General features: G+C 44.3%; 1 protein-coding gene across 5 annotated transcripts in view; it reads left to right on the forward strand.

Annotated features, from left to right (window-relative positions):
• Positions 1–18,498, forward strand: part of SETBP1 (SET binding protein 1) — a 268,181-nt gene that overhangs the window by 39,032 nt on the left and 210,651 nt on the right. For 4 of the 5 annotated variants that reach the window (XM_075739710.1, XM_075739706.1, XM_075739707.1 and 1 more), the window contains one exon: positions 13,853–13,936. The exons of the other annotated variant lie outside the window; for it this stretch is intronic. In XM_075739710.1, the coding sequence (XP_075595825.1) occupies positions 13,883–13,936 (54 nt within the window). In that variant the 5' untranslated portion in view covers positions 13,853–13,882. The remainder of the gene's footprint in view (positions 1–13,852; positions 13,937–18,498) is intronic. 5 annotated transcript variants of the gene reach the window in all.

Consider the following 18,498-nt stretch of genomic DNA (forward strand, 5'->3'; position numbering starts at 1 on the left):
TTTTGTGAGGTCAAGATGGGCAAACACAATTAGTTTCACTTCTAGTGGTCTTCTAATAATTCCTGCTGGAGGTTGAATGATCCAGATCTAGATGGATTCAATATGCCTGGATTAGTCCAATATTTGGATGGGAGAGCTTTTGAAGGCCTTAGGTTCTTTTGGCATAAATCAAAGACTCATGGTTGAACATCTTGGGTATGATAGAGTAGAGAAGATCCTAAAATGGGCTTGAAAAACTTCTCTCAGGCTCATTGGAGACATCCTATAATGAAAAAAATACTTGTCCTTAAAGAAGGGAAGAGGGAAAGAATCACAGACTTAAAGGGACTTTTCAAACACAAAAACTCACAGAGGGAAAGCAAGTCTAGGACTCCAAAATTTCTCAGCATCCCATCAATACTATAGTGATGAGAGGACAGCATCTTCCCTTAGTCCAACATGCAGAAGCAAAGTATTTTGAAACCTCAGTACAGAGAGTGAAAATGTGAAATGATATATCTTTGGAGTGGCTTGGTGCTTAAAATCTCCTGTCAGAGATGTGAAAGATAGTACCTGCTGCAGATGCCATCCTGAGAGTGGGCACGTCAAGGGATCTCCTGGGGCTTTCACTGCCAGCTACAAAATGGAGAGCATCCTCATTCTCTTCACAGGATTAATTGGCTGGTTTTGTGGGAAGCTGAGACCCCAGGGGGTGCACCGTGTTCAGAAGTCAACTTGGATGCCATTAGCTCATTGTTGGTCACTTCCAGCTCCCACATCTCAAACCAAAACCACAAAAAAAATCCAACACCCCCCTCCCTGACTCTTCCCAGTTTTCCATACGCACCCCCTTCCCATTGACTTTATTGCAGTTCATTGTTATTCCTAACTAGGGAATTCTGATTTAATGGTGTATTGGACAGATTGCACTCGACACTGTTCCCCTTTCCTTCCATTCTATTTCTGTAGAATAACGTAAGACGATCTTTGGCAAGTCCCCTTTTGTTTAAAAGAAAATATGAATGGAGGAATCAGATTGATTTCTGGCTCTGTGTGCTTTTCTGTTCACTGGAACACCTTCCCATCGTAGTAACATCAAATATACAGACTGAGGAACCTGACCTGGCAGATGCTGAGTATTCTCAGGAATACAAATATTCAGCTGCAGGAAATATCTCTGTTGCAGTGGTACTGTGGAAGCAATTAGGTAGAGGATAATGGATGGGCTGCAGTAAGGAGGGCTAAGGAAAATCTCCATCCTTTATTGGATGTGGGGGGAAACATAGTGACAAAGGCTGAGGAAAAGGCTGAGGTACTTAATGCCTTCTTTGCCTCAATCTTTAGCAGTAACACCAGTTGTTCTCTGGGTACCCAGCCCCCCGAGCTGGAAGATAGGGACCAGGAGCAGAATGAAGCCCCATAAGGCTTCCCCCATCCAAGGGGAAATAGTTAGTCCCCTGCTACACCACTTAGACACACACAGGTCTATTCGGCTGGATGAGATCCACCCAAGGGTACTGAGGGAGCTGGTGGAAGTGCTCACCAAGGCACTTTCCATCATTTATCAGCAGTCCTGGCTAACTGGGGAGGTCCCAGTTGACTGAAGGCTAGCAAATGTGATGCCCATCTACAAGAGGGGCCAGAAGTAGGATCTGGGGAACTCCAGGCCTGTCACCTTGGTGCCAGGGAAGGTTATGGAGCAGATCATCTTGAGTGCCATCACCTGGCACGTAAAGGACAAGCAGGTGATCAGGCCCAGTCAGCATGGGTTTATGAAAGGCAGGTCCTGCTTCACTAACTTGATCTCCTTCTATGACAAGGTGACCCACTTAGTGGATGAAGGAAAGGCTGTGGTTGTTGTCTGCCTAGACTTTAGTAGAATCTTTGACACCATTTTCCAAAGCATTCTCCTGGAGAAACTGGCTGCACATGGCTTGGAGAGGTGCACTCTTTGCTGGGTTAAAAACTGGCTGAATGGCCGGGCCCAAAGAATTGTGGTGAATGGAGTTAAACCCAGTTGGCAGCCAGTCACAAGTGGTGTTCCCCAGGGCTCAGTACTGGGGCCAGTTCTCTTTAATATCTTTATCAATGATCTGGACAAGGGGATCGAGCGCACCCTCAGTAAGTTTGGAAATGACACCAAGTTGTGCAGGTGTGTTGATCTGCTCAAGCGTAGGAAGGCTCTGCAGAGGGATCTGGACAGGCTGGATCAATGGGCCAAGACCAACTGTATGAGGTTTAACAGGGCTCAGTGCCGGGTCCTGCACTTGGGTCACCAGAGCCCCAGGCAACCCTACAGGCTTGGGGCAGAGTGGCTGGAAAGCTGCCTGGAGGAAAAAGACCTGGGGGTGCTGGTTGACAGCTGGCTGAATATGAGCCAGCAGTGTGCCCAGGTGGTCAAGGTGGCCAACAACATCCTGGCTGGTATCAGGAATGGTGTGGCCAGGAGGACCAGGGCAGTGATCGTCCCCCTGTGCTTGAGTGCTGGGTTCAGTTTTGGGCCCCTCACTACCAGAAGGACATTGAGGTGCTGGAGCGTGTCCAGAGAAGGGCAATGGAGTGGGGAAGGGTCTGGAGCATAAGTCTGATGAGGAGCGGCTGAGGGACCTGGGGGTGTTGAGCCTGGAGAAGAGGAGGCTGAGGGGAGACCTGATGGCTCTCTGCAGCTCCCTGAAAGGAGGGTGTAGCCAGGTGGGGGTTGGTCTCTTCTCCCAAGTAGCAAGTGATGGGACAAGAGGAAATGAAATCAAGTTGTGACAGGGAAGGTTTAGATTGGAAATTAGGAAAGATTTCTTCACCGAAAGGGTAATCAATCACTGGAACAGGCTGCCCAGGGAAGTGGTGGAGTCCCCATCCCTGGTGGTATTTAAAACATGTGTAGATATGGTGCTTGCTTAGTGGTGGACTTGGTAGTGTTAGGTTAACGGCTGGACTTGATGTTCTTAAAGGTCTTTTCCAACCTAAACTGTTCTATGATTCTAAGATTGGAGGGAATGACTCCACAGAGGTGCTTCATGGTGAGATCATAAACCACAAGAGCAGAGCGTGGATGGGTTGGTGATGTCAGCTGAAACCTGTGGTGTAATTCATGTCCTCACAGAGGACTTCTCTCTGGCTGTTGCTGTTGCTGCTTTTAACAGTTCCCAAAATTGGAGGCCACACCACGGAGTGACTGCAACAGTATTAAAGTTGGAAACGCTGCTGTGTTCCAGTTTTAGGCGAACTTCTGGTTTCTGTTTCCACTGTCACAATGTGTTTTGCATTCACAAAGCATTTCTTCCTTTCTGAGAGCTGCAGGCGGGCTGCTTGGATGGGGAAAGAGTTGTCCTCTATTGCTAGGGAACACAAGCCCACCTGCTGGAACAATCAACGCAGCCTGTGGTTTGGGGCACCTGTTAGCATGCTCTGCCTGTTGCCTACCTACATGTGCAGATGCGGTTGTAGAAAAATGGGAAGCCTAAGACAGGCAACGCTCATTTTGCTCTGTGGTTGAAAGCAGAGGAAGATCATGTGTGAAAACATTCATCCTGCTCAATTTTGCTCTGTTGCGGCATCAGGCTGCAATGGGAAAACATAAGCATTAATCAGAAGGTAGTATCTTCAGGCAGCATCATCTCTTCTTCTCTGTATGAAGGACTCAGGTGTAGGCACACGGCTAATGGAAAGTCTCTTTCCCTAATGGTCTCTGCAGCAACACCTTTCCTTCTGAGAAGCATCTGGGGCTTCTCTGTGCCCACACGCCACCCCTGCTGCCTCGAAAAGAGGAGGTCTGCTCTTCCTCCCTGGCTGCATCTCCCCGCAGGGGCTTCCCAACCATGATCTCATGGAGCTCTAATGGTAATTATCGTCGTCTCATGGCTCAGCGGTGTCTGCCTTGAGACGAACCAACCATATGGCTTTTGATACCTATCTCAGTGTGAGGCACGTGTTTTTGCGCACACGCTTCTCTGTTACCCGCAGTTTGCTCTCTGCAGACAAACACAAGCTAAATTCTGCTCCCATTTCTTGGAGGTAAATACGTGCAAAACTAGGTAAGAAGACTGGAACATAATTAAATTCCTTATCACCGCATGCACCAGCCTTTGCACGTGTATGCAATGTCTCATTGCAAATTAAAGAAAAAGAATGTAGAAGCAGTAAAAGGTGTTGAAAAAGCAGTTTTCTTACCTCCTTTTCATTATGCTGTATAAAGGGCTTAGTAGCTGTCCTTTTTAGAAAACTGTTTTTCAAGTTAATATTTCTATTTTTTTTTTAATCTTGAAGTTTTCATTTCAGCTTGAAAACAAACATAACTTCTGTTATTCCCACAGCTCCACTCCCAGGCTTTCTCCCCAGCCTGGCACAAAAGTTTAGTGTTGGAAAGCCATGCGGTTTCTTGAGCTACCCTCTTTTCTTTTTCCTTTTTTAAAAAAAACCCTGTCTCTGCACTCAGCACCTTGCAGAGCTGAAAACTTTCTGTATATAGAGAAGCAGCATGGAAATAATGAGATGGTTTGGAATCATCTTGCTTTTTCTCTTCTGGTTGCTTTTTCTTTTTTCTTTCTTCCTTTCCTTTTCTCTGGTTTTGCAGGGTCAGGAGCTTTAGAAATTAGTGTGCATCAAAACCAGGGCAGATCTGCAGCTCCCCCCACACCCAGTCACATCTCTCCTTGCTCTTCTGCCTATGCTGCTGTATTAAAAAATAAGGTGATTTTAAAGTTAAGTAAAACCTCAGCCGTCATGCTCTGAAAAGTCTGAGGGTGTTTCTCCAGCCTGATTCAGGAGATGATGATCTCTCTTTACCTCCTCTGGCTGGAGGTTTCTTGGTGGGAAGCTCCTTGCTGGAAAGTGGTGCCTCCTTGCCAGGGGAGGTGCATGAGCTGATCCCTCTGAACAGGTTAAATAAACAGGACCGTGTTTGGGTTAATTGTCACTGGTTCTGCTGCTCTCCATTACTGATCTATCTGGGAACCTGGCCAAGGAGCAGATGCGAGAGACAGCATCACCACCTCCCTCCTTGTCCTCATTGTGTCTGGCTTTATCCTTCTTCCTCTTCTTCTTCTTCTCCCCCCCCCCCGCCTTTTTCTTTTTTTTTTTTTTTTTTCCCCCCTTATTTTTTTTTTTCCCTTTGGCTGAGCAAATAGGCCAGATGGCAGTGAGGGGAACAGACAAGAAGTGAGCCATGGCATATGGGCAGCCTGTTTAATTTTGACTCCTGTTGGGAAGTAGCTTGCAGGGAGATAAGTTACAAAAGAAGAAGAGGAGGAGGAGTGTGTGTTGAAGGGGACAGACAGAAGGAAGGGGAGAGACACTTATTGGGATGAAGTAGCTCAGCTGAGGGAGTGCGGGGTGCAGGGAACTGAAGCCCTGGCTGCATTCCTGACACAAAGCTGTAAATTAGCTGTTTCCGTGTCAGTTTGTGTAGGAAGTCTTGTTGGCTGCACATGGGGAGGAAAGATGGAGATGTCTGTCCTCAAACGAGGAGGAGGGGGAGGTGTTGCCGATTTCCAGCTTGCCCACCCTCCCCCAGGCAAGCTCCAGCCAGCCTTAGGAGCTGGGATGGGAGACATTTGCCCAGCTGCAGAAGAGGAATCACGTTGCCCAAGATGTTTTTTATCTGTGCATATGGTTGTGTATATTTTGCTCATAGTTTACTATGGGTATCAATGTGAAATCATCCACTGTAGACTTCTTTGAAGCAAAAGGCATGACTTTTTAAGTTTTGTTACAAAACTAAATAAAAAGTTGACACAAAACAAAAAAGGCAGCTTAGTAATAATGTAAGTTTACAGCTTTCCCCTTTCCCCTTCCCTTTTGGCATTCATTTTTCTTTCTTCTGTTTTGCTTTTTGGATTCAATATGTCAGCCATCAGCTTCTTGCTATCTATTCACATTGTTCATGCATTTTGGATTTTGCTGACTGAGATCAAAGTGAGTCTTTTCTTGAATGTGGCTTGATGATTTAGGGGCAAAATTAGAGTTAATTGTACTGAATTATATATATGTGAGGCAGCCTGGCTTCATGTTCATGAACTGAGACTTTGGGAGACAGTGGATGTGGGATGGGGTATGTGTACTTTTCTTAGTTTTTATAAATGTGTTGATTTTGCACCAGAACTTCATTGAAATATAGTTTAAAAGTTTCTACACAATTTAGGAAATAGAGAAGTTTTATTCACTTATTGATGCTGAATAAGATTTAGGGTTCCTTGGTTTGGGCTCTCATCTCCTTCACCCCAGAGACATTTTTAAAAATCTCTCATTTTGGCCAACAACATCCTTTTTTTTTTTTTTTTTTTTTTTTTTCTGTTTGCTCCTCTTTGATGGGAATGAACATGGGATCCAAATACAATCATCACCCATGTGGACCATTCGGAGCTCTATGAATATTATCAGCATCCTGACTGGAGAAGTGAGACTCTGGCTCAATGCGGTCATGGATGGGATTCAGCTGGGAGCTCCATGCCTGTGCTTGGCAGGGTGGGAAAACGCTACAAACCAATTAGCTCTGGAAACCTCGAGCACTGTTGGCAGGGTGCAGATGATCCTGGACTGCGGTTGCACTCCACGCCTGCACAAAGAACTTTTTATATGATGTTAATTCTGCAGAGAAGTTTTTATTCACCAGAGAGTCTGCAGAGAAATGATTATGCATCGCTGGCTTGGTGGAGCAGAATTTTAACTTCCAGCTCAGACATTCCTCTGCTGATTAGTTTTAACATGAAATAGAAACACAAGCCTGTGATTTATTGGTGAAATATTTAAGATAGATTGTTAAATTATTCAAATAGCAGAGTTTAAAGCAGGCAAGCAAGCAAGTGCAAAAAAAAAAAAAAAAAAAAAAAAAAAAAAAGACACAGCTCATCCAAATAAAGGCTCGGTGTTCCTGAATTTGAGAAACATACATTTGGACTCATTAATTATCTGAAACAAGAAGTGTGTTATTTTGAATGCAAAGAAAAATGTATTTTAAATTGAAAGATTTCAACCTTATTATCCTCCCAACAAACTTAACCTTGAATCTTTCTCCATCTGATCCCTGCAGACTCTGTTTCATCTGCAGTGCTAGGAATTGTTGCAGCCCGCCATCGTTTCCTACCACTCATCTACTACATCTTTGGGCACTCGCCCAGCCTGGCTGCAGTTTTCCTCTTTCTATGAATGCTAATTGAGAAGCTTTTTGTCTTACTGTTGATAGACCAGGCGGGGACTTCTCTGGTCTTCTTGCTTGGGGTTTGAATATCACCTCATCTTGTCAACATAGAGTTGATCTGCCATCCTGCCGTGTGCTGTAGAAAAAGCTTGTTGAATCTGCTATACTTGTCTTTGCCCAGTCACCCTCTGACATCTGGATAACATGATCACAAGGTAAAAATAGAGCTGTCTTCTCAGAGGAGGAGATAGGGATCATGCTCATAGTCTCTAAGGACTGCAGAGTTTTGGCAATAATAGTGTAGACTAGTGAAATAAAGGGTGAGTAAAGCATAAAGTGTTTTTGTGGAGCCTTTACGCTACATTTTCCAACTTTTGAAAATAAAATGTGTTGGAATTGCTGCATCCCAAGAAACATTTATTGTTGTTCTCAGTTCCTGTACTCCTAAGTTTCTCTAAATTTGAGAGAGGTTATTAGCTCCTACAGCCATGTCTGTTCTGAACATCAGTGTGACACTTTAAAAGCAAAGTTCATTGGACTTTGACACATCTTCAGTGAAAATGCATGGGAAACGTGCATCAAAATCCTTAGGCTTTGAAAAATTTAGCCTTTTCTCTTCATCTACTCTCATTTCAGCACAAAAAAAGAAGTGTTTTTCAAGTCTGACCTTCTCAAGTGAGTGCTCTGTCTTGGGCTGTGCAGCTGAGGAGAAAACTTGCAAGGTCTGACTCTTTCAAACATGTGGCAGCTGAAAAGAAGATAATTAGAACAGGCAAATCTAAACAGTACTTTTGGTATTTATAAATGGTATTTATCCTTTTTTCTTTCTTCTTTTTTTTTGTATGTATATGTCTATATTCTACTTCTCCACCTGCCTTCAAAGGGAAGCTGATAAAAAGGATTTGTTTGGCCTTTTTGTTGCTGTAGGGGCAAGGGTGCCATTTGTGTGCGGTGCTACAAGACAGATGCTGCAGGTGAAACTACCCCAGCAGGGACAATCCTACCCGGAGGGGGCAACTCCTGGGACCGAAGCACTTCTTTTTCCTTTTCTCCCTTTTGTGGGTTTGTTTAGCTGTGGGACCAGGTCCTTTATGTCATGTAGGAGCGGGCAAGGGTTTATGGAGCAATCAAGTCCATCAGCAGCAGTGGCAATTGCATAATGCTTCAGCCTTTTGTAACAGATTTTGTGTGTGTGCTTGCTGAAAGTATGGCCAGGAGGGAAGGGGATGTGAAACGCTGGGAATTTTTTTTTTTTTTTTTTTTTTTTTTCCCCTTGGAAAGAGCCTGTCTGAGTTCTTTTATGCTTTTCAGGCTCAGGGATGAGAGCGAGCGTGCGTATGTGCGAGGGCGTGCGCGCGTCTGTGCCCATACAGTCGCTCAAGTGGGAAAAAACCCCGTTTGCAGTTCACACAGAAGGAATTTCTGATGGAGACAACAGTGCTAAGCAGAAAGGCACATCCTGATCTCTAGCAAGTGAGGGGCATGCTCGCACACACGCACACACACACACATACATACTCTCTGGGCGCTCCGCATAATACGTGCAAAGCGTTGCCCTTTAATGAACGTAACCTATGGCGGCTGGGATGCAGCCGGCCAGACCTCGCCATTAATAAACTGGGAACATTCTTCTCCTTTTTAGTCCCTTTCAATGCCAGCCCTGCGGTTTGATCTCCCTTGAATGCTGCTCCCCCTCATTTGGGGCTCCAATTCTGAGAAGATTTGGTGCATTGTTTGAGGTCGCAGGATGTCGGATTGATTTCGAAGCTTTTGTATTGACTCCGGGCTCCTGAATGAAGCTGTCATGTGTGTCTGTGGTTGGCTAGCAGGCTGTCCGGCTGCAAGCTGTGCCTTCCTTTGTTGTTTAGGCCTCATTGAGCTGAGGGAAGAGGCTCATTTCAGGGTGATTTACCACCACCCAAACACCAGCTGTCTGTTGTACTACCGCTTGCCTCCACCTTGGATTCAGTTCTCGTTTCCCTTCGTTTCCCCCCTTGTCCTCTCCCACTCTACCACTGTAGGCACTTGGGCACCGGTTCCTCAAGATGCGTGGATCACCCTGACAGAACAGTGTAAAAAAACATAAACACTGAATATGTTGTTCTTCTCAACGTCAATTATGGACCCGCTGGGGGGTTTTTTTAGGGTTCACTGTTGCAGTGCTAGACACATGTTTTTTTCTTGGTGAAAAATCAAACTATTGCCCTAGGGAAAAAAAAAATAAAAACACCGTGTTCCTCTTGGCATGTTACTAAGTAGTCCATAGTGAAAAACAGTAATGATTTTATTTAAAAATAACTGTTAACCTCAGTGGCAGGACAGCAGGCTGAATTGCACAGCCTGGCTGGTGCAGGATGTCAGGGGAGGTAGCTGCAAATGTGCTCTCCAATCCTGGAAATGTTGAGATATTTGGACGGATGGAGAAGGAGTCAGAAAAGGATGGCATCGCCTCCCAGCACCCTTGTCATTCCTGAGCAGACACGATTGCTGTGTTTATGCAGGTATTATGCTGGAGAGCTATTTTGGTGATGTAAGACAGAAGAGGAAGAAAAGGGAAGAGGATGCAAAGTGCTGCTCAGCTCAGCTTTACAAAGCTCTTTCAGAAAAGTACTTCTCTGTGAGGAGCCAGAGCGCTTCAGCAGCTGAAATGCTAATAAAAGCCTTGGAAAGGCTACACTGGAAGCTTCGCTGTTCCCCAGGTTGCCATGGGCCAAGACTCAGTTATCCTTTCTGCACCTCACATTTTCACCTGATGATGTGGGACATTTTGATGGTAGGAGAGATGGAGAGAGCAGCTGAAAGCCAGGGCCAGGCTTGGCCAGTGAGACCTTCCAGGGGCCAAGTGGAGAGGGTTTCACCAGCTCCTTGGGAGTGAAACTATTGCCAGTACATTTGGTGGCTGTTGCTCAAAAGCAAGGAAGGCTGATGGGAACCAAGCAGGTCAGAGCCCAGCTGGACCTGCCAGTGGCTGCAAGGTGTGTGGTATGGTGCTGCTAAGCTGAGCTCACCCCTTGAGCTGGCCTTCCCAGCTGCAGGCTTGGGAGAGCGGGAAGAAGACGGGATCCTCTGGTTAATCCCAGCCAGCTCCTCCGGAGCACAGAGCCTGGCAGCTCTGCAGAGGCCTGCCGGTGCCACGTGCATCGCGTCTGACTCCTTTAAACGGGGCTGGCAGCTCTGCGCAGGACCTCTCTGAGCAACGCAGAAGAGCCAGGGCTTGCTGCAGCCTTGGGGGCTGTCCCGGCGGTGGTGGTTTGTGTGTGCCCCCACACCTCCACCCAGAGCTGCTGGCGTGAAGCAAGTTGTGACTGGCCCTCATTTGACTTCTGGGTGACGCAGTTTGGTGTTTCTCGACCACAGGCTGTTAAAACTGGCGACTGATCAGCTCCTGTCACCCATGCCACTGAGATAATGAAACCTGTTGCTATTACTATTATTGTTTTTCTCCTTTTTCTGCAAACTTCGGCCAACTGCTGGAGCCTGTGGTGCAAGGAGGAGGGTGAGGCCAGTGGGACTCCATGTAAGAGGTGGGATAACGAGACATATGTGCTTTGGTCTGCAGTGCTTGCCAAGGAGCCTTCTTGCTCTTTGCCTTGGGAAGGGGGATGTCTGAGGATGGGTGGGAGCCAGCAGAAGGCACAGGAGCTCTTCCGTTGGAAATCCTTGTGCCTACCTGCTTCTAAACCAGAGCATCACATCAGGAGCAGGCACCACAGGATCATTTAGTAGCAATACATTTGTGAGCTTTCAAGATCACCATGCTCCTCCCCGATCTTGTTATTAAAAGGCCACAAAACATGGAAATGATGCTCTGCAAATTAAGACCAAACATCTGAGACGAGGCTTCTCTCTTTGCAATGTTCTCCTCTCCTTCCCCTGCAAGTGTCAGGCATGGCTGGATGAAGGAGGGAGGGATGTATTAGGAGGCAACAACCACGGCAGGATAGCCCCAGTGAGGTGTTTAATTTCTTAAGAAACTCCGTGGGCACTAGAAGCTGTAAAATAACATACAGATAAACAAACAAAAACTCACTGACCCTTAGCACCCTGGAGGGCTCTGTTTCAGATCACTGAATAAAAGCTGAAGTTGCATATGCATGTTTAATGTAACACAAGGCGTGTGCTGTGGAAAAGCTTGCTTTCTTCTAATCTGGTTCCAGACAGAAGCATCCAAACAGAAGCCCCTTTCCTTATCCCCACTGAACTGCCTGGTGTATGTGAGGAAACCCCAGAATGACAAGGCCTCCATCTGCTCTTAAACAGAGTTGCGACTGGCTGCAAATGTTGTCCATATGCTTTTTTTTTTTCCCTTTCAACTTAGCTGCCTAATGTTAGACACCTATCCCCAAATTAAGCATCTGCTCATAACAGGCTTTCCTAAAAAAAGGTGGAGGTAGTAGCTAATTCAGGAGATGCACATCAGGAGAAGTGCATCTGCAGCTGGAAAAGGAGATCCGATTATTTATCCAGTGCTTTGCTTTCATTTGCTTTTTTAGGGAATGGAAGAGCCCCTGCTTTCTTGTACTGTCAGTGAAAAACAAAACCTATCAAGTTTTGGGTTCATATTCCCCCTCTGCTCTTCATTTTCTAGGTGATTATGGGCAAGATCTTACATTTTCGCTTTGTTAAATAAAGCTGGCAATACTTCCAGCCGGACAGGAGAACATGGCCATGGTTTGCCATGAGCTCACGTTCCATGACAGAATATCCTGTCAGAAGGGTCTAAAAATGGGAGGGTTTCCTTGGTTTGTGGTGTAAAAAGGGCTGGAGTATCTTTTTGAACATAATGACTTTGCTGTGGATACTGGGACATGTTGACCATCAGCAAGTCACGTATGGAGCCAATTTCCTAAACACAGGTATATGTTGCTGCTATAGTTATCCTAAGACACCCTGGCTGTCCATCAGCTGCCTGTTAGGAAACGTGTTAGGAAATCTGTTGTACCTCTTAACTTGTCTCATATACTGTGGGGTATCTAGAAAGTCTCCTTTGGTTAGACAGACAAGTCTCTCTCTGGGCCTCAGTTTCCTATCTCTAACATAATAATTTAATGCAATTACTTTAAATTATAGTTTAATCACTTCTTTCTGCAGAATGGTTTTTGAATTTGAGATATTACAGACTAATTGCTGAAGGACTGTAGTAATGGGGCAAGAGCAAAATACTTTTGATAGATGGGAGTCACGGGTAGAGGATGCCAGTTGGAAGTAGTTCCGTGAAAACCTCAAAGTTTGACAGGTTGCAATCAGCAGCCCAAACATTGGGTATATTTGTTAGGTTTCAGGTCTAGGTACAGCCTTTTCAGTGTCTTTTTTTCCAGTGTCTCCTTTGGAAAGAGGAGAAAAGATAATTTTTGCATGTTATCTGACCTTGCTGGGATTTGTGAGATGCTGAGGTCACCAAGTAAGAGACCTTCACCACACCTGGCAGGTTGCAGGCTCTCCCGAGGTGACCAGAAGTTTATCTGCCTGTTTGTGATTCCCGCCACCAAGGGTCATCTCTCTGCTGTGCCCTGACATTGAGCAATGGCTGCAATTCCTTTAATCGTGCCCTTTCTCTTCCTCATCATTTAGGGCAGAGCGCTTCCACTTGGCTAAACTCATTAACTGCTTTAATGTTGAGGTTTCCTTTTCCATATAAATTGATCCAGCTGAAATCTCGTGACTCTGCACGCGAGCAGATTCTCCCTGTGTTGCCCAGACGATGCTGAGAGTGTTTATTTTTCAGCTGCAGACAGCAAAAGTCTGAAAAAAGGCAATGTCTTTGTGCGTGCATGTCTATGGGAAAGCTATATTCACGATGGGTTTGTGGGGACTCAATTGGCTGTTTTACTGTTTGAGCACAAGGAGCATTTTGACCAAACCTGGAATCCCAGCCCCTTTCTGCCATGGTGATTTATCAAGATGTCCAGGTCTGAAAAGCTCCAAAAATGCTGTAGTGAAGATCTAAAGTGACTCAAATAATCCCCAGAAAAGAACCAGGCTAATGTGAGGGACCTTGCTGCTCGGATCACACTCAATTTGATGGGTTGTCAGTGAAAAGGGGGTGGTTGAGCTCAGCTTATTTCCCAGAGTTTTGACTGTAGGCAAAAGGAGGGAGAAGGGGACCCTGTTTCTTTGGAAATCTCTGTCGGCCCTAGAGCGTTATCGATGCTGCAAGGTCTGTGTGAGCAAACTGCAGTGTTGGATAAAGGCTGTTGAATTCCTAGCAATGACTTGCCAGTGGTTATATGGACCAATTGTCCACATGTGGACAAGTCACATCTGTAGACTTTATTTCACCAAATCTAGCTACACTAGAAGCAAGTAAGCACTAACTTGGTAATGGTGAACAGAAATGCTGGTGTATGAGCTTTACCTCAAGTCACACCAGTTTGGTAATTGTATTCCCTGAATGTGGTAGGCTTGTTCTGTTCCTGTATGTGCATGAAAACATTGGGTTAAAATAACCTGTTCCTTTTCAGCTTGGCTTGCCTGTGTACCCACTGTGTTTGTCTACACACTTGTTTTCCTTCTGCCCCTGTCTATTTGACATCCCTGATGCTGTGATGTTTGGCCTTTGGTGAAGTCTCCTTGGCAGCTTGGGAGCTACCTCTCTGCGGAAGGGTATCTCCCAGCAATGCAGGATGAGTCTACAGGCTTCCCTAATGCCCTTTCTTCCCCTCCTTCTGGTCACAAATACAAGTCTCTTGGTCTTTGGTGGTTCAGATTGTGCTAACTTTTTTCTTGCCTTATCTCTTGTAGGGAAAAGTCATTGGAGATGCAAAACTGCTCATGAGTTGTGGTTGCAGAAAAGGGAAGAATGCTCAAGTGAAAGACTCAGATCAGGTCAGTCAATATGTACCTTAACTGGTGAAAGTAAAAGAACGTGTTAACACCTGATTGATTTGAACTTGCTGTTGCGTATTGGGGTTCCTGAAAACAGAGTCTTTGGTGTGGCTGACAATGATAAAACATTAATGGGTTTTGCATTTGTTTTTTGTAGAAAAACCCTGAAGGAAGATCAGGGATTCACCAGACTAGGAGCTGTTAATGCCCTAGCCTGACTTATTCCCATCTGATTTATTTATTCATGAATTCTGTTTCTTTATAAAAATCCAGTCCATGAAATGCCTTTCTTAAAGAATATTGCACTTCCTTGCTGGCTAAATGGATTCAACCTTTGGTCTCGTACTGTAGCTGCCTGGATGGGCAATAGTTACAGAGAAATGTGCCATTTGTTCCATGCTTTTGTTCCAAAGTGACGCCATCACAAGAACATTCTTTATTGAAGAAGTTCCTCATGATAGACACGTAAAACCTTGTTCACAAACACAAAACTGATGGCCAGGTTTCAATATTCATTACTTAGAATGAATAGCCCCTTATTCTAAAATTGGTTAAACTGATGGGACCACTTGTGGGGTTCAGTAATTGCAAGTGAGGTGGACTCAGCTCCGAATGACAGCCAGCTGGTGGTCTCTTCCTACCTCCTACCATTTTGCACTTGTTCAGACCGTCTGAGTTTGTTGCTGTCAAATTTTTTCAGTTATTATTGCCTTCTGGCTTTGTAGCAAAAGAGAAATTTGAATCCAGAGATCATTTATTCCAAAGTTGAAACAAAAATTGATTTGAGCAGAAATATTTTGTAAATATTGGGTCATCCAGTGTTAAATGTGGTAGAGTGAAGCAGTTAATCTCAAGTATCAAATAACTTTGCTCTCTAATGTACCTTGTGGACAACCTGTGACCAACTATAGACTCAAAGCAGATGCAAACTGTGTCCACAAAGCTTCAGGAACTCCTGGTAATTTACTGATGGGAAAAGAGATGAATTCTTAGGAGGAAAAATGTTTTTCATTTTCAACATGTATGTTCATCAACCCTAATTAACAACGATGTCTCTGAGCCTTGTTTTGTTAATGTCTGAAAAGATCTGAGAACAGATATATCTAAAGTGTGGTGGGCTCTGTTGTGAGGAACGTTGGCCACACTTATAAATGCTTTTTAGGATTGAGTCTCCCATTGAAGCCTGTGGGGTTTTTTAATTAGTATTTTCAAAATAACATTCATTGTCATAAGCCATGCTATCAGTTCACCATCAAGACAAGGCTTCATATTACTTTTCTTTAAAGAATAGCTTCCCATTCTCTCAAATACAAGCTTAATTTTCTCATGTTGAGGCTCTAACATATCAGGAGAAAATTAATTTAGAAATGAAACACTTTTTACCAATTTTGCTCTTTTGTATTTTGATGTACTCTGTTTGAATCACTCTTGATTTACAACAGGACTGGAGCAGGGTCAGACTGCTTGTAGTAGAGATTAAAAAAGAAATGGGAACATCTTGATTTCAGAGGGCTTTTTCAAAACACCACCTCTAACAAACCCTGAGTGTTGTACCTAAACTACAGCAATACTTTAATTATAGAGTAGGCAATAGGGTTTTGGAGGGAAGAAAAATCCAATTCTATTCAGTGTTTTCTAAGACAGTGATAAATTATTCTTTGGATTCGGTTACTTTCTGAAATCTAATTTTTGGTGTCTAGTGATGTGTTGACGATCAGTAACTCTTTTTTGCTAGATCAGCATGAACTATCAGGCAAGGGCTTGCTCCAGAGGCTGTAAAGCTTATTCGTTGTGCCCCTGGCAGGGTCCTGTCAGTATTTTAGGGGACAGGAGGTGGATGGGGAGGAAACCACTACAGGCGGGTGGGTGGCAGCATGGAACATTTGTCTGTGAATGCAGGACCTCAGCTTAGCTTATAAATTATCCCCTGGGCCTTGTAGATAAACACAGACTTCTATGGTGACATCGGCTGGGAAAGGCAAACACTTGCCGGCGATTGTAGGCTAATCCTTCAGGACACTAATTGCCAGAAAACCAAGGAAGCATTATTTTAGGAACAGCTTGTTTCACTTTGTGAAGGGGAAAAACACTGCACTGGATTTAGTTTTGTTTGCCAAGCTTTACCCCCTTCCTCCTGCACCCTGTCTCAGATTTTAAAGAATTACCTTCATTATTGTCTTTAGGAACTTTTTTTTTTTTTTGTCTTGCTTTGTGTTTTCCTGTGATGCCTCTGTACGGTTTTGTGAAAATGAAACTTAGTTTTCATTGTCATGAATGTACACCTAAATAGGTTTTTGGTTTGGGTTTGGGGTTTTTTTTTTACATCACTAACTGTTTGAAGACTTCGAACTAACCAGTTGCTTTTTGGCTGCATTTTTGTGAAAGGTAATGCTTTGCAGAGATTTTAATTTTTTTTCATTCTTTCAAGTCAATTCGGAAATTTGTAAAAAGTCCTAGACACACTGCCCCACCAGTGAAAATCCCCAGCTGAACCAAGTCATGACCCCATTGCTGAGGATTTCATTTACTGGCATTTCTCCAGTATGCCTCTGGAAGAGAAGGCACCTTAACCTCTTTGACCTGAGAACTGTTTTCCTGTGTGTGGCATCCAGAGGCACTTATCTGCATGGTATTTTCCATGGTGCAAGTCACCAGTGTATAAATCTTGGCCCCATCACTGTCAAGGGCACAAGTCCAAACAGGCTCACATGGGGCTGGGATTTCACAACAGACACAAGGAACCCAACCTTCATGTTGGATTTGCTCTAGAGCAGAAGAGGGGCTGGTGGTCTATGCTGTGTGGCCCTCTCAGTCCAAATTAAACCCAACAAGATGAGGCAGAAGGCTACACAGTGCAAAATAATTCCACAAAACCTTTGAAAACCTCAAAGGGACACTGCTGCATGCACTGAAGAACTAGAGTCCTGTCCTCCATGTATGGTCTTGATGAAGCTGTGGGTCGGTGAAGCAGGATGACTGAGAGAAGTCCCAAAACAGGGCCACCTCTTGGTAGGAAAACCCCTATGTCCTTGGCTGCCATGGGCATCACTGCCAGCTGTTTGTGTTCTTTGTGGGAATGAAATTAATCCATGCTCCAAGGCCCAGAACGAAGTCTCTGCACCACAAACATCCTACTGTAATTGTAAGGTTCATATATGCTCTTCAGAGTGGTTATTAGTTTCCCAGTAATTTATGCCTCCCTGTAAATTATTACACTGTTACTTATTATTTGAGGTGCATTGTTGCATAAGAATGGCAATCCTGGACTAGGATATCCTTGTGCTAACTAGTATATTAACATATAGTGGGAAAGATGGTTCCTGGGGAGTGATTTCATTTGTGTATTTTCTGAGGAAAGCAAAATGTCATTTAAAATCAGGGGGAAAATGTGTGAGTGGATAAATAATGTGCATAAGGTTGAGAACCCGAAGTAGCAGAGTGCTCCATATTCTTGGCATATGCAGCTCTACCTTCTCAGGGTTTAGTTTGTTTTCTGCTGCTTCTCCCAAAAGGTAGGCAGCTCACCAATTTTTAACTGCTCTTATCCTTTGATTTTTTTTTTCTTTTTTCTCTTTGCTTAACTTTTCTGGTGGCTCGTGTGAGCTCATGCGTTACTGAGAAGTCAGATCCTCCTGTCCTTCCGTGTATTTGTTTTTGGTTTTAATATGACAAATGTATGCCTCCTCTGGAAACGGTATCCATGCTGCAGAGTAATTATTTAGTGAATGGTGGATCCAGTTCATGTTGGCAAGGATCAGATTAATCATTATTAATCATGACCCCTCGGACAGTAACCTCATCCCTTGTCTAAGTGCTGCTCTTTATCAAGAAGTAATAGCTACTAGGGGATGGCTGGGCCACTGCTCTCATTGCACCAGCACAGGGCTCAGGACTCCTGGCAGGAGGCGGGGGAACTTTGTTCAAAATTAAAAATAGAAGCACGTTGTCCACGTTCCAGAAATGAAATAGGCAGCTTCCCCTGTGGTCTTCTTCAGCCTCATCTGAGTGTCCTCCTTTCCCCTGAAACCTCCCGAGAGTTTGCCTCTTTCCAAAGGTTGAATTCAGTGTTGGGGATGAAATAATCTCTCTGATGCTTTTCTATTTGTCTGCTTGATTTTCTTTTTTAAACTTAGGTAGATCCCAGTATAACCTAATGTAAATGCAGTCCTTGCAAGGATAAGGTTTTATGGTCTAATCTAGTGGCTGCGGCAGATTTCGGCAGCTGATGAGTCTGCAGATGGGCTTAGCTCTCTGGGACTCCAAGTAGACCCCAAACCAATCACCTTTTTGAAGATTTCTGAATTCCTTGAAGAAACACTGCACTGTTAAGGTGAGGTGTGAAGCAGTCTTCACAAAGTTGTGAGTAAAAATATATCTCCTTACTATTTGTATCACCAGAGTTCTGCTGAGAGTAGGCAGTACTTTAATTTATAATTATTCTGGTTTTCCTAGCACTACAGGTTCTTTTTAAGAAGGTGAGGCAGTGCTATCAATTGATGTCATCATTATTTCAACAAAAGCACAATGACTTAAGTACTGGATTGAAACCAGTATCCCCAACC

Source organism: Balearica regulorum, chromosome Z (genome assembly GCF_011004875.1).
Source record: "Balearica regulorum gibbericeps isolate bBalReg1 chromosome Z, bBalReg1.pri, whole genome shotgun sequence".
NCBI classification, from domain to species: domain Eukaryota; kingdom Metazoa; phylum Chordata; class Aves; order Gruiformes; family Gruidae; genus Balearica; species Balearica regulorum.